This window comes from Acipenser ruthenus, chromosome 11, assembly GCF_902713425.1.
Source record: "Acipenser ruthenus chromosome 11, fAciRut3.2 maternal haplotype, whole genome shotgun sequence".
In the NCBI taxonomy this organism is placed as follows: domain Eukaryota; kingdom Metazoa; phylum Chordata; class Actinopteri; order Acipenseriformes; family Acipenseridae; genus Acipenser; species Acipenser ruthenus.
This window is the reverse complement of record NC_081199.1, coordinates 11,912,611-11,940,210: the sequence shown is the minus strand read 5'-3', so window position 1 is coordinate 11,940,210 and position 27,600 is coordinate 11,912,611. Positions and strand designations below refer to the sequence as shown.

General features: G+C 40.1%; 1 protein-coding gene across 2 annotated transcripts in view; it reads right to left on the bottom strand.

The window, feature by feature from the left end:
• Positions 1-1,278: 1,278 nt before the first annotated feature.
• Positions 1,279-27,600, bottom strand: part of LOC117426305 (probable RNA-binding protein 19) — an 81,250-nt gene continuing 54,928 nt past the window's right edge. For both annotated transcript variants that reach the window (XM_034043751.3, XM_034043750.3), the window contains exons 23-24: positions 13,164-13,248; positions 1,279-2,130 (exon numbers count right to left, since the gene is read on the bottom strand). In XM_034043751.3, the coding sequence (XP_033899642.3) occupies positions 13,175-13,248 (74 nt within the window). In that variant the 3' untranslated portion in view covers positions 1,279-2,130; positions 13,164-13,174. The remainder of the gene's footprint in view (positions 2,131-13,163; positions 13,249-27,600) is intronic.

Sequence of the window (27,600 nt, the reverse complement as noted above, 5' to 3'; positions counted from 1 at the left end):
TACACCTTACCACACAAAAAGCTTCCACTTCTCACACAATTCTACTGTTTCATTGAGAAATGCGATTAGAAAACGGGACATATTTCTTGCAATTTATTCGTAGTTACTAAAATATAACCTCTTGGGGGATATGTAATAAAATATAATTGACCTTAAAGTGATTTGAGCTGCCTCTCTTGGTAGATGGGAAATATGTAAAGCCCAGTACTATCTGCTTTCTGCAGTGATCAATATAAGAATGAAACATTTTTTGTTTTGTTTTTTACACAAAGAAAAAAAGAACAACATTTATACCACTGGAAATCCATGCGCCAATTAAGTTACAGATTATGATCCTCTTGCGAGCCACAGAGATAGATTACTATAATATTTTGAACCGGTGCAATTTCTACATGTTTGTGTATAACATAGCATACAGTAAACCATTAAAAAGTGCCTATTTCACATTCACTAAAGCGAGTAATTACATTTAAAAAATATAGGACAGTGTATGCTTGCTGTAATTGATGATAATTATGGACAACCCCTTAGTTGGCCAGGGATTAAGAGATACTGTTTTAGTAGTAATTGACACAGGACACAAATGCTTTTAAAAAGAGATCTTGACCCCACTAGGTCTACCGAGCTTGAGTCATTCAGACCTCATTCTAATATATTAGTTAACCTGTGCTGAGAGCTAGGGGTTTACTACTCAGATCACTTGCTTACTAAATACCATGGCATACCTGCACTGATATCATCCACTCTTCAAGTGCCGTGGTAACCTAAACTATACTTCATTTTCTAGAAATCACCATTTTATGGGTGTTTTCTAAATCTGACTAAAGGCGCTAATGCATGTTGTGCTGTGTGACATAGTCAGGGCAGCGCTGGTTTGCGTTCAGGCTGTGTAAAGTTTCCATTCCTCGCTGCGGATTCACAGGGAGCGTCACATTAGCTCTGCCGCTCCTACGGGTTCAGAAGACAAAATCACCAGGGACCGTCTCTCCTCACTGCTCTACAGTGGCCCCTACTGGCCATGCATCAAGCAGACACCTGTAAGCTGGACTTCGTCCTCTAAAGGCCAGTAGATTGCTGACATCCGCTGTAGAGCTCATGGGAGTAAAGAGGAGATTGTCTTGGCAGTGGGAGTCGAATCACATTGACCACCTTCTAAGCTGCTATGGGGAAGTATATGTGGTTACTGCAGGACATCATTCTAAATTGGGGAGAAACAGCAGTAGTAATAGGGAAAAGAAATACATTTAAAATAGAAAAAAACCCCACAATACAGCACAATGGTTTTCATTGGTCTTTTTATTTGGGGGAAATTGTATTCCAAATGGCATCATGTTGTTACACTTTAACAGATAGATAAACAGCAACTAGAAAACAGGACCACAGAGCGGTACAGAGATGCTCCAACATGTTCAGCAGATTAGTGGAGTGGAAACCCAAGACGCAAGTATGTCACCATGTCCTACATCCACAGGATGTACAAAAAACAGTGTGAGTTATTTATTCCCAGATACTGAAACTGTCAAAATCACATGTTCTTCCTAAGAATAGTGACATATTGCCATACGGACAGACACCTTCTGCCCTGACTTTAGAAGATCCAGTTTCAGCACTATACGATAATATGGAGGTAATACGATAACAGTCAATATCCTCATTGCCAGGGAAATGCTTCTGCCATAATGAATCACAGAGGTTAAAATGTTTTTTTTTTAAATATTGTACACTCCTTTAATTAAGGATTGTTGAAAACTTTTCTGTGTTTTCAACAATCCTTAATTAAAGGAGTGTACAATATTTAAAAAAAAACATAGCCAGTCGACGGTTTACAAATAAAACCCCACAAGTTGTGCTGTGAACAGATAAACAAGAGATCAAGAGGTCCATTCTCTTTGTGAGAGGAAGCCGCAGGAGACAATCCTCCCTGTGTCAGTGTGCCCTGGGTCATGGCCCTGCCATTTCTATACATTTGGAGGCTGATGAACAGGACTACACAACACATTATCTTCCTGTATTGGGAGAACTGAATGAGGCTGCCGCTGTGAAGGCTCTGCTTATTGTGGAGTTAATTCCCCAAGGCTTTGGTCTTCTCATCAGGGGATACACAGTGTTCACACCTACGTGGTGTTCAACCTAAAAAACACAATAAGAAGCATACCATATTACTGAGAATCTGGAGGTGGAACACACATTCACCCTGTACGGTTCTGAAATACATTTCCAAGGATTATCTCTTAACTGCCTATATATCTAGACGAGAAAGCAGATAACGTTGAATAAATACTTGCTGTGATTTGCCAAACATTATTTTTGATCAGAAGGTTGATGTGCCAATCTGCAAGTGATTCAAAATTTCCAAAAAACACGTACATTTGCTAATGATGCGTTACAAAACTGCACCAAAACATGAGTTTCGTGAGTTATTGTGTTTTTATTTTGCACTCTATGAGGGCTGACAAAAGGGTTCTCCAACACAACTGAGTGTGTGTGTGTATGTGTGTGAGTGTCGGGGGGACGGGGGGGGGGGGGGGGGGGGGGAACATATGATGGAATGGAATTCTTCTAGATCTTAAAATAAGAGTTGACTGACAAAGTTAACCCTACAGAAACCAGGACCAGAGGACAGTTGGAAGTTAACTTGGGACAGAAGGAAAGAGACACTTCTTCACAGAGTGGTGAGGGTATGGAATGGGCTACCTAGTCATGTTGTTGAGGCTAAATCACTCTGGTCCTTTAAGACCCAAATTTGACAAAGTTTTGAGATCAAACAGCTACAAGGACTGTCATGTTCTAAAGCCCATGTTTTGCTGACTTTGTTAGAATTGCTCAGAATACCTTGATTCAATTAAAGTCATGATTTTATACAATATGTTTTGACAGTGGGAATCTGTGAAAGGTGACTTACAGTTGAAAAAGAAACAAATGTTAATAAATCTTGCTGAAAGATACAATTATCAATTAACATTAACACCTAATCCCAGCTCCACAGTAACACTGCATTAACACCTAACCCCGGCTCCACAGTAACACACCACAGTAACACACTGCATTAACACCTAACCCCAGCTCCACAGTAACACACTGTATTAACCCTTAGTGGTCCATTTATTCAGCGCGTCTCAGGCGCGTCAGGTCCAATTTATTTTCACATGGGCAGTTTACTTTAGATGCGCTTTATTTTAGACTGCATATCAACAGGATACTCAGTACTGCATCTCCAGCCCCGCCCCACCCTTCGTTCGCTGTTTTTTTCACATACCTCTTGATAGTCGTGCATACCGATAAATCATCTCCTGATCACTTGTTTTATCACCAAACTACTCAATACAGTGCCTTGCATAAGTATTCACCCCCCTTGGACTTTTCCACATTCTGTAGTGTTACAACCTGGAATTAACATGGATTTAATTGGGATTTTTACCATTTGATTTACACAACATACTTAACACTTTGAAGGTGCAAAATATTTTTTTATTGTGACACAAAAGTTAATTAAACAAAAAAAAGACATTTGTTGGTTGCATAAGTATTCACCCCCCTGAGTCAATACTTGGTAGAAGCACCTTTGGCAGCAATTACAGCTGTGAGTCTTTTTGGGTAAGTCTCTACCAGCTTTGCACATCTGGATCCTGCAATTTTTGCCCATTCTTCTTGTCAAAATTGCTCAAGCTCTGTCAAGTTGGGTGGGGACCGTTGGTGAACAGCAATTTTCAAGTCTTGCCACAGATTCTCAATCGGATTGAGGTCTTTGACTGGGCCATTCTAAGACATTCAGGTTCTTGTTTTTAAACCACTCCAGTGTAGCTTTGGCTGTGTGTTTAGGGTCATTGTCCTGCTGGAATGCGAACCTCTGCCCCAGTCCCAGGTCTCTTGCAGACTGAAACAGGTTTTCCCTGTATTTGGCTCCATCCATCTTGCCCTCAATCCTGACCAGTTTCCCAGTCCCTGCCGATGAAAAGCATCCCCATAACATGATACTGCCACCACCATGCTTCACTGTGGGGATGGTGTTCTCAAAGTGATGAGCAGTATTGGCTTTGCACCACACATAGCGTTTTGCGCTAAGACCAAAAAGATCAATTTTGGTCTCATCAGACCAGATAACCTTTTTCCACATGTTTGCTGTGTCTCCCACATGCCTTTAGGCAAAATCTAAACAGGATTTGATATGGGTTTTTTTCAGCAATGGCTTTCTTCTCGCCACTCTCCCATAAAGCCCAGCTTTGTGGAGCGTCCGGGTTATAGTTGTCCCATGGACGGTTTCTCCCATCTCAGCTGTAGATCTCTCCAGCTCCTTCAGAGTTACCACTGGCCTCTTGGTTGCTTCTCTGACTAATGCCCTTCTTACCTGGTCGCTGAGTTTTGGTGGATGGCCTTCTCTAGGCAGAGTCGCGGTTGTGCCATATTCCTTCCATTTTTTAATAATGGATTTAACGGTGCTCTGGGGGATGTTCAAAGTTTGGGATATTTTTTTATAACCCAACCCTGATTGGTGCTTCTCCAGAACTTTATCCTGGACTTGTTTTGATAGCTCCTTGGTCTTCATGATGCTGTTTGTTTAGATATGCTCTCTAACAAACTCTGGGGCCTTCCAGAAACAGGTGTATTTAATCTGAGATCATGCAACACTTTAATTCCACACAGGTGGACTCCATTCAACTAATTATGTGACTTCTGAAGGCAATTGGTTGCACCAGAGCTTATTTAGGGTTGTCACAGCAAAGGGGGTGAATACTTATGCAATCAAGACTTTTCAGTTTTTTATTTGTACATCATTTTGAAAAATATGTAGATTTTTTTCCCCACTTCAACATTATGGACTAATTTGTGTAGATCAGTGATAAAAAATCCTAATTAAATCCATTTTAATTCCAGGTTGTAACACTACAAAATGTGGAAAAGTCCAAGGGGGATGAATACTTATGCAAGGCATTGTAATGCGATCCAAGTCATTATTTTATTACTATAAAATCTAAAAAAAGCTCTGCAAATGTCTGTGATATTCTTTGAGCTCTGGATGCAGAAGCAGTTATCTTGTTTGTTTATGTCCGTGTGATGCCCGGGCCAATCTGTATTCATGAGATACGCCCCTTTTTTTTCGGCTTCTCTCCGCTCTTATCGATCTCCGACATAGGACCGCAAAGGGTCAACACATAATCCCAGCTCCACAGTAACACGCTGCATTTAAAGTACAAGCTGGAGCCCACAATCAAAATGACTTCAGGTGTCCAGAGTGTGCAGAAATGTAAAGGTTTCTGATTTTAAAACACTACAAACATTCAAAATCTATGCAGTAATCTTGATGTAAGCATTAAGGTATTGGCAAGTGTAACAGAGGTGTGAGACTCTGCTGTGAGAGACAGAGACACAGAGGGATGCAGTCGAAATGTCACCCAGGCACCCAGGGTTTATTTACAAACAAAGACACAACAGATCCAATGTTTGTTGCAGTCGCAGGTGACCCCACTAGGGTACCAGCAATGACAGCAATAGTGCAGAGGTGCTCCAGAGGTGCTCCAGTGGTGCATAGGGTAATATCAGCAATGGTAAAAACAGTGTGTTAATGAAAATCAGAAGAAAGGAACTGGCTTTCCAGCTTCTTTACAGAACACAGACCAGGGCTAACTGATCATCAATGAATCAATTAGCACCTGGCCACATTCCACTCGTGCTTTAGCAGGGAGGGGATTCTAACCCCAGACCTGCCACAGTTAACAAAACCCTTTCCAAAATATGAATACGAAAAATACACGTAAAACATGTTTCTTTCAAAGCTGCACATTTGAGACGTAGATAGTGAATTGAATGGAACTATTTAGTTAGCTACAATCAAGTTTGTAAAGTGGAAATCTATTAACAAACAAAGACAAAGCAAGTGAGCACTCATCACTTTTTAGGCTAAAAAGGACTTGTATCGGGTCCCCTCTGGGATAATAGTCTCTCTCTGGAGAATTAAGAAACAGCTGAGCACGCAGGCAGGCGAGATGAACACTTTACTGTGGTGACACTTTCGCACGAGACAACAGTTCTTTTCCATATGCTACGAATATTGTGCCTGGAAGGGGACATCTGCAATCCGATTGGGGTGTAAAAGTGGAGCTTTAGTGCTCAGCGTGGGGGAGAAATAATGCAAACGAATTCATAACTTCTCAAGTCCTGGTTTTAATTGCCTCACTTGGGAAGGTGCATTTTCACTTGCGCTCTTTAGAGATGCAAAAAACTTGTACAAAGGTTGATGTGTCTGTTTTATTTTCGTAGACAGATGGAACAGCGAACAGCGAGAGTGTGAACTCTGAGAGTGGGCATGGATCTATTTTCAAAACTATCATCAAGAGACTATGAATCTATACAATGGGGGTCCAAATTATAGCGTCACCAGTCTTGAAAACAGAATTACCCCACTCAGGCCCCTAATTATCTTGGCATTCCTGAATAGCTAATCATCTCCACTTGAAATATGTAATGATCGATCAGAAATGTTAACTAGGGGTGGGGCTTTAACCCTTTGCAGTCCATTTATTATGTGCGTGTCAGGTCCAATTTATTTTCACACGCGCAGTTAATTTTAGCGCGCTGTTTAAAAGTTTTTTTTTTTTTTTTTTTAGTCAAACGGGTTTAAAAGGCCCTGCATAACAACAAAGCACTCACTAGGCATCTCCAGCCCCGCCCCACCCTTTCGTTCGCTATCGCTTTCACATATGCTAAGAAATAATAATAATAATAATAATAATAATAATAATAATAGTATATACCGATCAATCATCTCCTGATCACTTGTTTTATCACCAAACTCCTCAATAATGCAATCCAAGTCATTATTTTATTACTATAACATCTCAAAAATGCTCTGCAAATGTCCGTGATAGTCTCTGTGCGCTGATTCAGTAACATCCAGCTTGTTTCCTTATTACCGCCCATATGGGATGCCAACGGCAAGTATGACTATTCATGAGATACGCCTTTTTTTTTTTTTTTTTCGGCTTGTCTCGGCTCCTGTCATTCCCACTTGGCCATTGAACGGTTTTCTCGGCTTTTTCCGGAGAAAAAACGAGTAGAAACCCGTTTTTTGCGTTTTTTTTTGATGATGTCGGACAGGGTCCGACAATGGACTGGATAGGAATAATTGCAATGTCGGACCAGGTCCGACAATGGACCGCAAAGGGTTAAATCACCTAGTTTATCATACAAGCTCACTGCTCACTATCTTAGTATCTCTGAATAATAATTGTCTCCTCTTTTATATAAAAAAACCTATCATACAGTACCACTGCTGAATGACTACATATGACAACTGTTCTTCATTTAACCCCAAAACACATTTTTTGTTATGGTGCAGAAGCATGTTTTGGGGTATAATGCAGAACAATTGTACTAATTGTAATAATGCCCACTCACACATTCAGATTCTCTCAATAACTTGTAGTAAATAATGTCCTTACTAAGTTTCATTGCAATTAGATATGTACTTCACTACAAATACAACCGAAAATTCAGCTATTACCATGTAAACCTTATTATACACAGTAAACACATAATGCATAAGAGTATTTCATTTTGCATGCTGCTAACACAACCTAATAAAATACTCTGCTGTTAACTTGCTGAGACCACTGATACTTTTTTGTACCCAAAATGTGAATACAAAAGACTTTACAGGTTGCCGTCTGGGACAAAAAATGAGGAGGTCTGGTAACCCTCTTCACATAACGGCACTTCCGATGACAGTTTGAAAAATAAAGCCCAGACATCTGAATTGATTCAACTTCCACAAGCTTGTGGCTTTGTTTTTCAAATTGTATAATTGTTAGTGTCGTGATGCGTATCATTAAACAAGGGCTACGTGCAGGTCCAGAAGCATGTTGCATTTAAACAAAAGGACTGTTTTCACCCCGACTTTACTGTAATGACTTGTTTAATTCTAGATATAGAGGTACCCACAAAACTGAACATTTCCTCATATTGATACGTATCAAACTACGATCACAAGCTACGTTTGTAAACATTACACACAAAAGACAACATTTCTCCCTCCAGGAGAGCAACCACCAAGAAAAGGTGTTAAAACCAATCCTCACCCAGGACAACTGAAAGCTGCTAGAGACTGGAAAATGCTGGCAGATGTTGGTCAACGGCTTATTTTTCCACCAGAGATTGCCACCACTAACCTTCGACCAGATATTGTCTTGTGGTCTGGATCAGCATGCCTTGTTCACCTGGTAGAGTTAACAGTGCCATGGGAGGATGCTGTAGATGAGGCGTATGAGAGGAAGGTATGCTCAACTATCCACTGAAGTGGAACAGTGAGGATGGAGAGTCCGGGTTTACCCAGTGGAGGTGGGTTGTCGAGGATTTGTGGCACTCTCTACAACCTGGTTTCTCAAAGACGTCGGATTCAGTGGCCAAGAGTTGCACAGTGAATAACACCATCGAGCCCTCTTGAGGTGTCGTGGGCTAGTCGACTAAACACAGAGGATGGAAGGTGCCCACTTGAAGATCCCAGAGATGTACCCTACTTAGCTCAATCCAGATGGTTGTCATGCTGATGCGCTGGGGAGACCGCACTGTGGTTGATCCCTGGAGCCAGCATCGCAGCCGTTGTGTGTGCTGATGCGCTAGGGAGGCATAATAAGCTGATCCCTGGAGCCAGCATTACACTTTAGCCATCAACACCTGACAGAAGGATATCTACATCATCGTATGGAAGGAAGCGCAAATGGATGGAGGCACATATGGATCACATTAGTTTACTGTAAAGCTACGTCTTAGTTGGTGCTTATCTTGGCGAGAGCCAAGTTCAAATCAGCATGAAGTTTTAACATCTACTCTTGTGTAATGGAAATCATGTAGATATGCGAAAAACTATATTTCTGACAATAAAGTGTTGTGGCAATTAGGCTCGTTTAACATTCATCCCACATGAATTATGAAATGTCTTTCCACATTATATCACAAACATAAACGATGTTTGTACTTTGGAATCCTGTGCCCCTCTCAGCATTCTATCAAAGATATTTTTTGGTTGTTGTCCGAGTAACAATCCCAACTTCTTGTTATTGTCGTTTGACATGGACAATAGGGGCGCTGCCAAGGCAAGACATGAGCTGTCTCAGGGGCCACTGCGTTCACAGCAGAGCAAAAAACAGAGCAAAGCCATCGCGAAGCCCCATCTGGAGCAGGACACTTTAGGACGGCTGGACCAGAGCCGGCTGCGTTTACTCTACAAAATAAATACCTCAGCCATCTTGAGTCAGATGAAAGTGGCTAGTTTATAAGAGTGTCAGAGGTAAACATTGAACTTCTGCCTGTCAAAGTGTCCTAATGGCCTTGTTACTGTAATTACCAATTAAACCAATCAGATATGCACACATTATGCAGCTGATTCTATTTAGTTATTATGTGTGAACTACATAGTAATCAATGCATTGCGACATTAATTACCAGAAGTTAAAACAAAGTGTTACTGACACATCTGTGTTTATTCTGCTTGGTTAAAGAGCACGCTGACTCTAGCAATGGCTCTGAAGCAAGCTTGTGTTTTCCCTGAACTTCAAAACACTGGATTACAAATTCAGAGGTAAATCTAGATTATAAATCAAAAGACGCTGATGAAGGCAATGTCTACTCGTTTTCAAGATAGTTTTACTAATGTTGGATGGCAGGTAACATCACTTGCCTCATTCTTGGGTTCAAATCTGGTTACTCAAGTCCTAGTGGAATGTGCCTTGGATAAAGACGTCTGCCATATATATATATTATATATATATATATATATATATATATATATATATATATATATATATATATATATATATATATATATATACACATATATACACACACACACATACACACACACACACACACACACACACACACACACTACCGGTCAAAAGTTTTAGAACACCCCATTTTTCCAGTTTTTATTGAAATTTAAGCAGTTCAAGTCCAGTGAATAACCTGAAATGGTACAAAGGTAAGCGGTAAACTGCCAGAGGTTAAAAAAAAAAAGTTTATGTTACCAAAAACTGAAAAATAATGTACAGTTATACAAAAAGGCCTTTTTCAGGGAACAAGTAATGGGTTAACAACTTACAGCTGTTCTGCAGCAATGGAAGTAAATTAAGCCTTGAAAGTTGATGCTAACAATTCCTACAGGTGTCCCAACTTTTGTTAATTACTTACAAACCCTCTGTCTGTATAAAAGCAGTGTTGGGACAGACTGTGTTACTACACCCTCTTAAGCATTATTTGGACAGTATTGTACTGCAGGAAGTAGTATATTGCTCTCATAATGGCGAGAAAAAGGCAATTAACAAAGGAAGACAGACAGACCATTATAACCCTTAAAAGTGTAGGTCTTTCCTTTAGAGAAATTGCAAAGAAAGCCAAGGTGTCAGTGAGTACAGTTTCCTACACCATCAAAAGGCACTTGGAAACTGGAGGAAACTCTGACAGGAAGAGGTCTGGCAGACCCAAAGCCACAACAGAATCAGAAGACAAGTTTCTGAGAGTCAACAGCTTGTGTGATAGGCGGCTCACAGGACAACAGCTTCAAGCACAGCTTAACACTGGTCGAAGTAAGCAAGTCTCAGTTTCAACTGTGAAGAGAAGACTTCGAGCTGCAGGTTTGACAGGTCGAGTGGCTGTAAGAAAGCCATTGAATAAGAAAAAGAGGCTTGTCTGGGTCACGAGGCACCGCCAGTTGACTACTGAAGACTGGAAGAAGGTCTTATGGACCGATGAATCAAAATTTGAAATCTTCGGTTCATCAAGCAGGGTTTTTGTACGTCGTCGAGTAGGCGAAAGGATGGTTCCTCGGTGTGCGACACCAACTGTGATGGTCTGGGGCTCTTTTGCTGGATCCAGAGTCGGCGACTTGCACAGAGTGAGTGGCACCCTGAACCAAAACTGCTACCACAGCATTTTGCAGCGCCATGCAATATTATTATTATTATTATTTATTTCTTAGCAGACACCCTTATCCAGGGCGACTCACAATTGTTACAAGATATCACATTATTTTTTATATTCAATTACATTATTTTTTACACATTATTTTTACATACAATTACCCATTTATACAGTTGGGTTTTTACTGGAGCAATCTAGGTAAAGTACCTTGCTCAAGGGTACAGCAGCAGTGTCCTCCACCAGGGATTGAACCCTCGACCCTCCGGTCAAGAGTCTAGAGCCCTAACCACTATTCTACACTGCTGCCCTGATACCCTGGAAATACCCTCTGGTATACGCCTAGTTGGTCAGGGGTTCATCCTACAGCAAGATAATGACCCAAAACATACCTCCAGGCTATGTCAGAACTACCTTAGAAGAAAAGAACAAGACGGTAGGCTTCAAATCATGGAATGGCCAGCACAGTCTCCAGACTTAAACCCCATCGAGCTGGTTTGGGATGAACTGGACAGAAGGGTGAAAGCAAAGCAACCTACAAGTGCAACACATTTGTGGGAACTTCTGCAACAGTGTTGGGAAGAACTTTCTGAACAATATTTGATTTCCATTGTAGAAAGAATGCCACGAGTGTGTTCGGCTGTTATATCTGCAAAAGGTGGCTACTTTGATGAGTCAAAAATTTTGATTAAATTTTGATAAATAAAACGATTCCATGATTTCTTTTTTTATCTCCAATTGTTTATTTGTTCTATGCTTTAATTTCAGAGTACATTGAGACATTAAACTGCGTAAATTTCAATAAAAACTGGAAAAATTGAGGTGTTCTAAAACTTTTGGCCGGTAGTGTGTATATATATATTTATAAAAATAAATAAATAAATAAATAAGTAACAACGCCCACTGATTTTAAGAAAAATACCTTTTGGTCAATAGGTATTAAATGAAACCCAAACAAGCCTTTCAAAGAATGTGTTAATTCCACAACAAGAAAAGCTGACTTCCTCTCATTTGCCATCATCTATACAATTCAGTACCAATCAATGGCAATGAACTATTTAAAAGCGAAATTTCCTTTCACCCGGGGCACTGACAATTGTACTGCTACACCAAGGCCTTAAACTGACACATTGGCTGTAAAGGTTTAAACAATTAAAAACACAAATCAAAAACAGCATATATTTTACTAAACATTTAACCTAAAATGTCCTGTTTTAATGGTGATCTTGCATGAATTTTAAAGTTTAATTATTTATAGCATCATAATGCATTGTTAACCATTGTAAATGAATACTGTATGTGAAAATCAATGGTTGTAAAATCTAAAGACTATAAATACATAACCAAGTCTACTTTTTCGAACGTCATTAACCCCTTTGCAGTCTCAATCAGCTATGTCTGATTCCCCTAGTGGTCTTTGGGTAGCTGCCATCGGCCATGGTTGATTCCATCCTAGCTGTGTAACTTCATCATTAAACTGCACCTCACTTCTTAGAGACAGTCAAGCCCTTTGCAAACCTGCCAGACTCGTCTCTGTTTACTCACACAGCTTGATTTACAGGCTGTGCCTTTGCTGTTGTTTACTAGTTTATAACGTGGTGAAGTTGGTTATGTTGAGTATTAGAATACAGGTTAAAATTATATATATTTTTTTTCTTTCTTACTTTTTTGTATATTTAGTGATCTTACAAAATACATAAATGTGTTGGAAGCATGAAAATGTCTTTTTATCTGGCAAGGGTCTGGAAATAAATCTATCACCCTACGGTCTCAAATACGTTTAACTAGGGTCTCAAATACGGGTGACTATGACAAGAATGCTTGGCTGTAAAGGGGTTAATACCCAACAAATGTAAACATGTTGAGGGAATTACTCCATTATCTACACAGCCTCAGTTTTAATGTAGCCCCAGAATACATGGTATATTCCACATCGCAAAACCACTAAACAATCAGTAGATGTGGTATATTCCATATCACAAAACCACCAAACAATCAGTCGACATGGTACATTCCACATCGCAAAACCACCAAGCAACTTCACACAGGTGGCATTCTATACTTGACAGGGCCAGAACTCTGCTGGTTCCAGAAGGATTCCGATACAGATACAAAAATAAATTCAATTCAATACAGAAGCAGCAGAAGCACTCAGAGCGATTGGACACATCCTAAAAAGACAGGGGTTTTTAATAAGCAATACATCTTTTTTGGCTGGAGAGAAAATTGATTTTGAAGCAACAGAAAATAGTATTGACCTCTGTCCATTCTAGTCTTCCTCTCCAGTTTCCATCTGATCCATAATGTCTCCCATCACTTCAGAACGCTTCTTCTTAGGACCGTCTGGAAAAAAGAAAAGAGGAACAGGTCAGAGAGGGCACTGCAGTCTGTGCCAGGCACACCATGACAATTGGAAAATAGCAATGTAGCACACCACATTTTCTCTTTATTAAATGTCTAAAATGTATACTTAAAATGTCACAAATTTAAACATTCATACCCACAATGAGTATCTCTACGGTTGTTTCATTGGAGGTTGTCTTTACATTTGTGTGACTTCTGGCACACCAGCATTTATATGGTTCGTTTTTCAATTTGACAGCAGCCATGTTGAGTTTTTGTGATTTGCAAACTGTTGTGTCTGGAGTGATACCTGTGGCAGCCATCTTGAGGAGGTCTGTAGCAAATGCTGCATCATTTTGGAACGAGTAATAACTTTGAACGATGAAGTTGTATACTGAGAGTCATGCTAGTCACTCCAGCCAAGCTAGGTCCCTTCATGCTTGGCTGTTTTTGGACAGATAAAACCAGCCACAACACCCCTCATAAGAAGAGTTTCAGTTTAGCTTTACCGTGCTAGTTTGGCAGCTAAACTGCACAGGCTGCTACTCTAGGAGGTACAGCACTGTGTTATTGTGTCTTCAGTATTTTATAATTTTGTTCTGGAAATTATTTTCAAGTAAATACATTTTTTCATGTTTCTTGGTTTCATGTGAAATGGGGTATTAGCTATACCAAGGGTACTCAATTATTTTAGTGAAGGTCCAAAATTCTTACAGCAAGGCCAAGGTCCGGAGCACACTGTCACTCTGACTATCATCCCCATACCGACAAACAAACACAGAGCTACACAAATATAGCTTTACACATGTTGTTGGTTTGAGAGTTCTTCTCTAGGTTAAATGAATATATCTACTGTATTATTTATTTCTTAGCAGACACCCTTATCCAGGGTGACTTACAATTGTTACAAAATATCACATTATTTTTACATACAATTACCCATTTATATAGTTGGGTTTTTACTGGAGCAATCTAGGTAAAGTACCTTGCTCAAGGTACAGCAGCAGTGTCCCTCACTGGGGATTGAACCCACGACCCTCCGGTCAAGAGTCCAGAGCCCTAACCACTACTCCACACTGCTGTATTCATATGTGTGAGTTAGCGGAGCCAAACATTGTGTTTCACCATTGCAAAAGCAAAGCAAATTGTAGCAAACAAAACTGAAGCACAAGATAAAAAACTGAACTGAAAAATAATTTGCTTTCTCTTTCAAGTTAATTAAAAATAAAAAATAAAAACACCTTACAAATAATAATTAAAAAAAAAAAAAATACAGTAAATTACAATAACAGTTTAACTTCATGTGTTGTAAGCCTGGATTGCAGAATTTGACAATTTTAAAATCGCCAATATAAATCAGCATACTCATTGGTAAGTTTTGCACACAGCACATTTTGGTGGATGGTGGAATGATGAGATCTGTCGTGGCCGGGTCCTGTCCGTTGCGCTACCACTGCTTGCAAAGTGAAGTTTCGTACACACGAGTAGCACAGTACGGTCCCATATTGTGTGCTTTCCGAGAGTCAGGAGTACCAACAGTAACACAAATAAGCATTGACTCCTATGTGTTTTTAAAAAGAGTATTATGTTGTTTTACCTGTAATATTTTTTAATCAGCTTGGAAAAGCTACTTAACAAAAGCGGGCTTTGTCGCACCGGTACTTGTCATTGTTTTCTTGGTCTTTGTGAAGTGCGATTTTCTGAACTCGTACCAGGTATGAAAAGTCTATTTCTAAAGTACTTTATAAAAAAAATTACTAATGACAGTTTATTAGCCATAGAGAAGGGATGTGTTGACGCCACAGCAGCCAACACACACAAGTTTCACTTCATTTGAGCTGCTAATACTCTTGACTTGTACATTTTGTTTCATTCATAGCTCTCACAGAGTATCTGCTACTTACTATAACAGTGACACCTACTGTACCCCCACGCACCACACTCTCAGAAGAACCATGTGGTCTAAAGAATGCACAGCATTTCCAATGTGAATGCAAGTAAAAACACAGATAGGCATATGACTTGGCGGTCTGGTCCAAATGTACTTGCGGTCCGGATTTGGACCGTGGTCCTCCTACCGAGTACCCCCCCCAGCTACGTTTTCATTTATGCTAAAGTCTACCTCACATAACAGGTTTAGTGAGAACTTCTTATAGGTGTTTCTGAAATAGAACAAAATTCAATGACAAAAGTTTCAATTTTGTAGGACACTTCAATAGTAAATTCTTTGTAAGATCATTAACGGTATTAACCTGGTAAGGCACTAATTAATTCAGCAACCATGTTGGTTCTTGGTATTTTCATACTGTTACAATATTTTTCTCTTTGACTAAACAAAAAAAAAGAAATCAATATGCAATAATTAGGTTTGATTTTTTTATTCCAGCCCCCCAGCGCATTCCCCAGAGGTAGTCCTCAACTCTCATTTGCCTTGCTGTATTGAATAGGCGCATACACATGACAATAGGGCCGGGAAATTGGATTTGCACAGAGGTAATAGGCAAGTGTCTAGAAATAGAACGACAGCCAGCTAAGCATGAACTCTCAATCACTGACATCATTAACAGCAACAATAGCTGTGCTAGAGAGAGAGAGAGCGAGAGCGAGAAGAGAGAGAGAGAGAGAGTGCGAGAGCGAGAGAGAGAGAGAGAGCGAGAAGAGAGAGAGAGATCAAACCTGAAAAGTTACAAAATATCGGTATAGAACTGCATAAGAATATCTGTATAAAATTGAGAGCTTATCGAATTATAGCCAAATGCAATATGACATGGCTCTAGAAGGCTAAAGAATATATGGCAAAAGTTTGGTGAAGATTAGAGCAAAATCACATTCATTGTGTAGAGTTTGACAGACAAACACGATCAGCTCAAAGGGCTCCTATTTTTTAAATGACAAAATTGAATTTTAAAGAAAGAAAGAAAAAAGAAACCAGCAGTACTTCCTTGAGTAGGGGAAGAGGAGAGGAGAGGGGTGACAGAGAGAAAAGATCACTGAAATAACATCCAAGTCAGGGTGATAGAAGCTCCTCCGACTACAAAGCAGTGCAAAGAGCCCAACCCCAGGAAAAGACACCATTATCCATCAGGCACCAAATCGCAAACTTAGCCCCATTAATATCAATTAGTGGGGCTTAGTGGAGCTTCAGAACAGTACTATAACATCTTTAACAAATACACAGATCTCTGTCGCACTAGAAATATGAAACAGAAACACAAACTAAACTGGAATGTTATCAGGTTCCAAACAGAAAAAGGGAAAAAATATGAAGCAAAAGTAGTAACCACAGCCGTCACAAAAAACAAACTGGAAACCAGAGAGAAGTCTGTGTAACCAGTATGAGACGGGAGAGACAGAAACTGAGACGCATCGGGTTCTGGACACACAAGTCAGGGACACACACTTTCCCAAAATCTGAGTGATTAAAGACTTGATGCAAATGAAAAAAACAGATTGTTGGGAGAGGTATAGAAAACCTGTGACTGAATGTGAAGCACTGCCAGTCAGAGCCTGAGACTCAATTTAAAAACATTTCTGTTCCAACTGTATCTGTTACTGTTACACATCAGAAGTATAATCACAAGAATGTTTTTATTTGTGTTGTTTTTTTAAGTACACTAAGATCTTTCTTGTTAATTTGTGCTGACTAATTGCTTTGGAAAAACCGGAATAATCCTGTCATGCCAATAAAGCTTATCTGGGAGCAAGACAGAGAGAGGGAGAGATGAAAGAGGAAAAGCAAATGGGAAATTAAGGATTGAGAGAAAGTAAAAGGTAAGCAAAGATGGAAAATGAGTGAGAAAGAAGAGAAGGGGAGGGGGAGAAGAATGAGGGAGGGAGATAGAAGTAGGTGAAAGAGGAGAAAAGGGGGATGGAAAAAGGTAAGAGGGAGTGAGAGGAAGGAGAGGGGAAGAGGGTCAGAAAGAAGGAGAGAATGGGAGAGAGAGAGGTCAAAGAGGAGAAGCAGAGGAAAGGGGTGAGAAGAGGAGAGAGACAGAGTAAAGGATATAGTATAGGGGTGGGTGGGAGAAAGAGAAGGAGAAAAGATTGTGAAAAAGGAGAAGCAGATGAGAGGGAGGGGAAAAGGATGAGAATAGAAGGAGAGTTTGGGCTGCTTCAGTCTTGCGGTTTGGTTTTACCATGTGCATATTCTCAGCATGGTTGGAAGGTAAAGCTAATATTTGAATACTCAATACTATAAGAGCGCTCCGCTCTGAGACCAGTTTCAAGCATGGTGTTTGATTTTAGTCCTCAGAGTGACCCAGGGTGGAGAGTGAATGGCAAACATCAAGCAATCACAATTCTGTTGACAAAGAAACAGCAGGGAGACACAGAACCAAAGACAGTCACGCAAAGTAATGTGCTTGTGACGTGGCTCAAAGTTACTTTTGTATTTCAGGTTGGTTCACAGCGGAATCAATTGATTTGATTTTCCATCTTCTTTTAAAACCTCAAAGTGACTGTAGCAAACAAAATAAAAAACACAACTTCTATGCCATGCACACCCATTCACTACATACTGCAGCTCTCACATGCACACCCATTCACTACATACTGCAGCTCTCACATGCACACCCATTCACTACATACTGCAGCTCTCACATGCACACCCATTCACTACATACTGCAGCTCTCACATGCACACCCATCACTACATACTGCAGCTCTCACATGCACACCCATCACTACATACTGCAGCTCTCACATGCACACCCATCACTACATACTGCAGCTCTCACATGCACACCCATTCACTACATACTGCAGCTCTCACATGCACACCCATTCACTACATACTGCAGCTCTCACATGCACACCCATCACTACATACTGCAGCTCTCACATGCACACCCATCACTACATACTGCAGCTCTCACATGCACACCCATCACTACATACTGCAGCTCTCACATGCACACCCATTCACTACATACTGCAGCTCTCACATGCACACCCATTCACTACATACTGCAGCTCTCACATGCACACCCATTCACTACATACTGCAGCTCTCACATGCACACCCATCACTACATACTGCAGCTCTCACATGCACACCCATTCACTACATACTGCAGCTCTCACATGTGTAGTAACCGGTTTCTCTTGCAGTTGTCAGCAACAGCTGATGTTACAGTGCAGCCTTTATTTAGTTTAAGAACAAAATGTAAGATTTTTGTTGAGATTATCTTACTGTATAACAAGTCTAGAGTTTATGCTTAACATAGTGCAGTCAAACTATTCACCCTGGTAAACAAGACCAAGATGAAATGTGTTGACTGCTGGAGAAATAAAGCAAAAAACAACCCCCATCTCGCTCTAAAAGTTTATTCGGTGTGTCGACAAATGAATGCGAGCAGTGCAGCTCCACGCGCACTGGGGGAAGCGCTAATCCTGCAGAGCGAGCAGGGGATGGGTGTTGGGAGCCCTTGGCCATGCTGCCTCCCTGCTCCACATCCACATGCAGCCAGGAAACACGTTGGCAGATTGCAGAGCCGCCACAAGAGCCCGTGGCCAAATCACACCAGCAGGGGGCAGCTTGCAGTCTGCCAGTGTGGGCTTAGTTAAAAATAACACTGCAGAGCGGCACTGTCTTCAAAGAAACACACAGATCACTGCTGTAAATACACAACCACAGCTATCAGAATGACAGAAAGCCCACACATGCAAAAACTGACTTTCACATAATACCAGATGTCCTTCTACTTGGTCAGTTCTCAAGATCACCATGAATCTACTGTGTCTACAAATGGAAGTGTGATATATACGGATAGACTCCCCTACTTCTGATGATCAAGTTCTTGAAAGAGTTTAAACACAGTAACAGAAGAACCAAATTCTTTAAATATTCAGTTTCAAAACCATGAACAGTGCTGGCTACAAAGTATAAGCAGGGAGCTCAATTAACATCGTTCCTGCTCCCTCGCTCCTTGCAGTGGCTACTGTGCCCAAGGCATCGGCTGCTGCGGGTGTTAGTCTGGATAACTTGCACCTTTTGGATTGATTTTGAAGAAAAATAAGGTTATATTTTTCCTGGATATCGTCTCGCAATATTCAAGTCTTGACCAAAGAAGACTACACGGTGATCTGATTCAAGCATTCAAAATCCTAAAAGGTATAGACAATGTTGACCCAGGGGACTTTTTTGACCTGAAAAAAGAAACAAGGACCAGGGTCGCAAATGGAGATTATATAAAGGGGCATTCAGAACAGAAAATAGGAGGCACTTTTTTACACAGAGAATTGTGAGGGTCTGGAACCAACTCCCCAGTAATGTTGTTGAAGCTGACACCCTGGGATCGTTCAAGAAGCTGCTTGATGATATTCTGGGATCAATAATCTACTAACAACCAAACGAGCAAGATGGGCTGAATAGCCTCTCATTTGTAAACTTTTTTTGAAACGAGACAAAAAAAATCAGTATGTGCAGTACTTCCCTGTTATAACGGTACATTGATGAATCTGTGTGAAAAGCTTAAAGATTAAGGGGTAGGTGTACTAAAGTGTTGAGCCAGTCGCAATAATCGCAAACCACATGAAAACGAGTTGGAAGTCTTGGGTGAAATGTACTAAACAATGCTATTTGTGACTTTTTAGGGAATGCTTTGCGGCCGCAGTTTCTATTTGCGGTTCAAGCGTAGATGAATATGTAATTATGGGTGTTCCTGCATAAATTCGCAAACAGGGGGTGGAGATAGTGCGCATAAGTTTCTCAAATATTATAATGAGATGTAGGAAAGCTGCAGGCAATTGCGACACTACAACTGCATCAATTTGTTAAAAACTTTGAAGGCATGTTTAAATAGTCGCAATTGTTGCTGGCATTTCCCAGTCAGCTTTTTCTCGTGCGTTGCCAGTTGTGCTCATTGCATTTGTGAGGCGAACACCCAAATACCTATTTTTCCCTAAAAGCAGGGTGTACTTACAAGCCTTGAAAATAAATGTCTGTGATTATATAAAGGGGCATTCAGAACAGAAAATAGGAGGCACTTTTTTACACAGAGAATTGTGAGGGTCTGGAACCAACTCCCCAGTAATGTTGTTGAAGCTGACACCCTGGGATCGTTCAAGAAGCTGCTTGATGATATTCTGGGATCAATAATCTACTAACAACCAAACGAGCAAGATGGGCTGAATAGCCTCTCATTTGTAAACTTTTTTTGAAACGAGACAAAAAAAATCAGTATGTGCAGTACTTCCCTGTTATAACGGTACATTGATGAATCTGTGTGAAAAGCTTAAAGATTAAGGGGTAGGTGTACTAAAGTGTTGAGCCAGTCGCAATAATCGCAAACCACATGAAAACGAGTTGGAAGTCTTGGGTGAAATGTACTAAACAATGCTATTTGTGACTTTTTAGGGAATGCTTTGCGGCCGCAGTTTCTATTTGCGGTTCAAGCGTAGATGAATATGTAATTATGGGTGTTCCTGCATAAATTCGCAAACAGGGGGTGGAGATAGTGCGCATAAGTTTCTCAAATATTATAATGAGATGTAGGAAAGCTGCAGGCAATTGCGACACTACAACTGCATCAATTTGTTAAAAACTTTGAAGGCATGTTTAAATAGTCGCAATTGTTGCTGGCATTTCCCAGTCAGCTTTTTCTCGTGCGTTGCCAGTTGTGCTCATTGCATTTGTGAGGCGAACACCCAAATACCTATTTTTCCCTAAAAGCAGGGTGTACTTACAAGCCTTGAAAATAAATGTCTGTGACATTTCTAGTTTCCCCAACGTGTTGGGAGCAATAGACTGCACACATGTGCCGCTAACCCCTCCAGCACATTCAGAACATCTTTATAGAAATAGGAAACACACCTATTCTATTAATATGCAGGTAGTTTGTAATTGTGCACAATTTAGCACTGCACCCCTGACTAACTTAAATAAATGGGATCAATAAGCTACTAACAACCAAACGAGCAAGATGGGCTGAATGGCCTCCTCTCGTTTGTAAACTTTATGTTTTAAAAATGGACAGTATACATTTGGCTTATAGGCTACTATTGATAATATGAATTTGTGGTATATTGCAAAATTTGTTGCTGGTCCTTTGAAATTCGTATTACTGAGAATTAACTATCCTCCTGAAGGTTCATAACTTGTTACTGCAGCTCCATGACCTATTTTGTGTTAATTGTCTAGGCTGTCAAGTTACTACGACTACTACTACTAAGAAAATAATTTAGTTTCAATTCAATTCGCATTGTACACCAATGTGTACAATGTAGCAGCATGATTTAATTTGTGTTACCATACCGGTAGCCTACAGACTAAAGTAAAAAGAAAGTGCAGTAGGTGTTTATTTGATTTTACTACTGTACCTTAGACATTTATATTTGTGTTCATAATGTAATGAGTAGCCTACCCAAAACACATTTGTGTTATTTCAGTGCAATGATTTGTAAATGTGTGTGTGAAATGTTATTGTATTTTTTAAAACCCGACACCTCCTAATGTCGGACAAACATATCCGGTTTAGCAAGGGGCTGCTGTATGATTATGAAAAGCTTTTTGATAGAAACACATTTTTTATTTGGGGGTGAAAGTGAGGGCCTCACTATAGAATCTGACCATTCGTAAATGATTACCAGCTATTTGATGCAACTTTCATATACTGCAGAATGCATGGCAGATTCCAGTAGCATAACACATGACTCAGTCATGTGAGGTCCATCTCGCGACACAATATATCAATCAAAGCTTACATTTTTGTCCGAACCTTTTATCATCTTTTATGTTAATAAAAAAAAAATAGTTTAAACTATTTCTTCGACATATCCAATAAGGGCTACTCATTTAAGACAATGATTTATAAGAACAATTTAAATGAAAAAAAATAAGAATTTCTTTGAATAACACCAATTTTTATTAAGTTTCTTCAACTGAACGTACACAATATTGCAGCGAGATCAAATTTAAACATCATATAAGCAAATTCAATATAATGTAAAATGAATAACAAACAAATGGGTTGATTTGACCACGCTGGGACAAAGTGTTTTTTTTTGTTTTGTTTTTTTAATGATGAGAATCACCCTGGATTGCACCAGCCACTTATTTGAATCCTGAAGCAATCCAGGGTTATTCCCCAGGGCTGTAAAATACTGCTGACTTTAAAAACGCTTAAGCCAATTGGACAAACTTTTTGGCTAGACCCATTCGTCAGTGGAGCATGATTGTTAAAAGAATAATTACTGTACTGTAGTTCACTCAATCGGTTCATATCATTTGCTTACTATAGCTTCTTGTCCAGGCAGGAACGTCGAGCCCCCATCATAGGGAGGATTCAGAAACTCAAGGGGTTAAGGTCTCTAGCGACTGACTTTTTGCAGGCTCAAAGTAAAGTAGGACAAACTGCTGTGGCAGTCTTATCTGACATTGTGTGAGTGAGGCCACTGGGCTGGCCTGCTGTGTATGTGTGTCTGTTTCCACAGTTCCCCGGGGCTGCTCCTGTGTGTAGAGAGGGTGTGCTGGCTCAATCAGGACAAATTAATATTGACTTGTGTGCACAGCTAGCACAGCACTGCTCCAGCCACACACACACACACACACACACAGCCATCAGGTTAGAACCAACAGCACTGCAATCTGCCTCAAACTAAAATCAAACTAGAAAACAGAATAAAGCTACCAGAACCAGCGCATACATCGCCATGACCTCCATTCGCCATACGAGATTGATGCATACTTGTGTACCAGGGGTTGAACGATTACGAATCAAATGGTTGAGATGACAATAAATCGAATAGGTGGACTGCTCGCCACTTTAAAATAATATATTATTAAAATCATGCATTTGCTAATGTCTGGCACTGCTTCAGAACAGTTTGCGGTTTGTGCACTATGTTTTAAAACTACTTGGATTTTTTTAAACAGAGAATTGCTTGTTCTAAAACGTCACTGGTCCTGTAATTGCATCTGAAACGGCATGCATCCTAATTCCAGTCTCAGGGCGTGTGATTAGCTAACGACCAGCTTGTGAGGTCCCCTGTCACAGTTCTGTACTAGGAGTCGACTAGCTGTTTAACTCTCATAAGGTAACCTGGGGTCCATTCGGACCCCACGGTGCTTTAGTATCAAAGCACATGTACAGGACATGTAAACACAGCAGTTAGAACAGAACAATTTCAATTAACCGCATCCAGTGCAGTCTTCATCACATTTTTATCATTACAGTTTAAGCCGTAAACAAATCTTTTATTCCATATAAAACTTTTTTCAGAATGCCCATGTTGCATAAAACAGAAAACACACGCACAACAAATCCCATCCAAAAATTAGGTGAAATCCAACTTCATGTGGTTTAGGGTAATTTCAATTCACAAGCCACCGCATCAATATACAGTACATTCAAAAATTACAAAAAACAAAGCCAGCAATTTACAGAAAAATACAAATTAAATATTGCAATAAAAACAAAACAATTCAAGTGCATCTAATTAAACACTTTAGAGACCAGTGTTATAAAAAAATACATCATGGACCACTTGATTAAATGTACATTACTACAGCACTAAAGAAATACTACTGGGTATTACAACAGAAATAATTACAAGGGGGGATAAACATACCTGTCAAATATACAGAAATGCATAATAAAAGGATCAGCTTCTAAATTGTGTTCTTTTATTGCAATAAAACGAAATATAATAAAGAATCTCTCTCTACGCGTGAAAGCTCACTATTTAGAAACTGCACAGCACAACCACTGTCTTATGAGTTCATTTTACAAAGATTTAACAATTCCAGGGCAAATGGGATCGTTTCCAAGCGTTCCTTACAATAGAATTAGTTATCATACTTTAGCAATATTCAAGCATTTTAATATTTTTAAAACTATCTAAAAAAAAGGAGTGCCAAAAAAATGTACTTCTTATCAACTTAGGAGCCTAGAACATAAAATAATAATGCAGGCTGTTTCTCCAAGTAACGGAGCAGGCTGCCACAATTCTACACATCCTGCCTGGGACTAGGATTGTGGATTGTGCAGCACATTCCAATGTATTTTAAAAGCGTGTGAACCACGTATATTAATAAAACCTGGCGAAAGTGGCAGGCATGCAAAATACTTTGATCGTGTAATAGATATTTAAAAACGGCTTAGCACTGCTAAACAACGTTTATTCAACAATTGTTAAAGATTAATAATACCGGTTTTGTGTTGTGTTTATGTACTTATGATGCATGTGCACCTCTTTCTACCTAAGGGTTATTTTATAAGAGTTGTTAATTGTATTTGAGGAATTGAGTTTCATTATGAGTTTGATTGATCTAAAGTCCTCATTTGATGTGCTGTTTGCATTACACTGTTGATACAAGCCAGGGCAACTGTTTTTGAATGAGCTCTAACTATACTACTATACTTAATTTTTAAACCATGTCAAAGCATGGCAGTACCATCTCCACGATATAATCATGGCCCCACGCTGGTATTGTAACATTTTAGTACTGCGATATATTGTGGGTACTGGTATATTGCCCAACACGGCTGTATAGTTACAACTCTATAAACACTAAACCAACTAGATTTCACATTACAGTTCTGATGATGTTCAGACCAAATTCTAAACATTTCCATTTGGATTAGGTTTAAACTATACTTTTCTTATATTGTAACTTTTTTGTATTGTGACTGTCTGATAATCCTTGCATGTACATGTACAATTTCACTGCAACATACAGACCAGACAAACATTTCATATTCCCCAAGACTCTGATACTTCCAATAACATGTGCTGAAGATGTCAAAGTTTCATCACCATTGGTAAGGATAATATTAGAAACACACTAATACTGCATCCAGTCCTGTTTCACAGAACTCCCCTATCAATGAAATAACCAGGGCCAAGGATTTGACCAATTAGGTCCCAGCTAAACCAAACAGACAGCCCATTTGGAATTAACAAAATAACATTGTTCTACTGGCAAATATTTGACATTTTTCTTCAATATGTCCTATGAAATGGGCTACTTAGTCATGTTGTTGAGGCAGCATCACTGGGATACTTTAAAACCCAACGTGACAATGTTTTGAGATCAATCAGCTGTTAGGAACCAGATGAGCCAAGCTGGCTTCCTCTCATTCATTAACCCTTATGTTCTTTTCTCCTTCAACCTCTTCAACTCGGTTGGATTCAGAACCTCGTGATAGATGGTTTCTGGACTAAGAACCTTGATGTGTCCCAGTGTTTAAAACATGCCCCAGATTCAAACAACTCTGGTTCAGAGTAGGACGGTCTTCATCCCACAGGTAGATGCACTCCCTTTAAATTTCAAAATATCGAGCTCAAAATACAGTCGGTGCCGCTTACACGCCCCACCTTTCTTTGCAACCAGCAACCTGAGAACCCACAGGAGAATCCAGCTCTTTCAAGAGTTCAACGTGGTTTACTCAATTTATGAATCCCGATTATCAGGATCCCGATTAGACGGCGCTGCCTGTATACACACAAACACTGTTCTGTTTCAACTAGCATAACTATGCTCTGCATGGGCCATTAACTGTGTATAATTGATCATTGACAGTGCTTACAAAGATGAGCAGAATGAAGCTAATCTGATCACAGGCCTGTACTGAGTTGGTCACTCCACTCTATGCACGCATCGAGCTGGGGGCAGGAGTGCTGCATTCTCTGCATTGATTGAGGAGCCGGCTGTTTAATGCCTAATGATCTCCCTAAACAAACATGTACAGAGAACATCAATCCCTGCCCCTGAGCCCTGGACAATGATGCAGCACTGACTGCTCTCACACAGGCAGGCAGGCGGGACGAGAGAGAGAGAGAGAGAGCATGAGTGAGGGAGAGAGAACGACAGTGATCGGGTAGAGAGACAGAGTGAGAGGAGGAGGCTTTTTGCATGTCTAGCATGTATTTTATGGAACACGAAACAATTTCATGAACAACACAGAGCACAGAGCAAGAGATTGTGTGAGGGGTGTGGGAGGGGCGTGGTAGACAGAGAGAGGGCAAGTGTGGGAGGAGTGTGGTAGACAGAGAAGTTGAGTGTGGGTTGCTGATTTTTTTTGCCAAATTATTTTACTTCCACGTTCTCCCCAATTCAGAATGTCCAAATACGCTCCCTTACCTCAGCAATTAGCCACAACAGCTCAGGTGAACTAAAGGTCAGTGGTCGTTCTCTGATCCAAGAACCAAGCCAATTGTCTCTTTACACCCAGGATGTCAGAGAGCTACCTGCCTCTATAGGCCAGAGCAGCAGGTGTCTGCTTGATCTCATCAGGCGCTTGGCCAGTAGGGTCCGATGTAACGCGGTGAGGAGAAACTACATGTCAGTAAGCTGGTTTACCATGTTTTAGGTACATTACGACATTAACACCGTTTCTGTTATGCTATACCGCAAATATTTTAATTTCGGTATACAATGGTTTATGCTATGTTTGTGTTCCTATGAACAAAGTGAAGGAAAAGACCATTTAATATGAACACCTTTTTATTTAACGTCCTGTACAAAACAAGTCTCAGTCCTGCTCCACTTCCTCACCCAGCCTCACACTGGAACATTCCATCCAAATTCCAAACAAGTCTCAGTCCTGCTCCGCTTCCTCACCCAGCCTCACACTGGAACATTCCATCCACATTCCAAACAAGTCTCAGTCCTGCTCCGCTTCCTCACCCAGCCTCACACTGGAGCATTCCATCCAAATTCCAAACAAGTCTCAGTCCTGCTCTGCTTCCTCACCCAGCCTCACACTGGAACATTCCATCCACATTCCAAACAAGTCTCAGTCCTGCTCCGCTTCCTCACCCAGCCTCACACTGGAGCATTCCATCCACATTCCAAACAAGCCTCAGTCCTGCTCCGCTTCCTCACCCAGCCTCACACTGGAACATTCCATCCACTTCTACCTTGCTGTCAATCACCATCACCACCACAGTTTTGCCTTTGCTTTTGCCTACTGCAAACATGCTTTTAAACCAAGCGATGATACTTGCAGCCTTAGCAAAGTGTCCGAGGAAGATATTTTTGTGAACTTATTTACCGTATTTTGATAATAGCTTTGAAGGAAACTATCAACGACACAGAATATAAGTGTCAATGTCTCAAATAGCAGACAAGCGACTGCTGGGTGATAGCCTACTTACTCCAAAAGTAATTTTGTTTAAACAAGTTATTTACAATATTCAACTTTTTTGTTTGTTTGTTTGTTTTTTTTACAAACTCCATGTGTAATATCATTAGTAACACCATTAGAAGCTTACTTGTGCTATAATAACATACTGTATGTCCGTGTTATAATACTTTTTATTATGGTTTTGCTAACCATATTTGGGCCCTGTGCCAAAAATAAATACCTCTTCTCCGCTCTTAAATAACCTGCATTAGAAAATATTTGT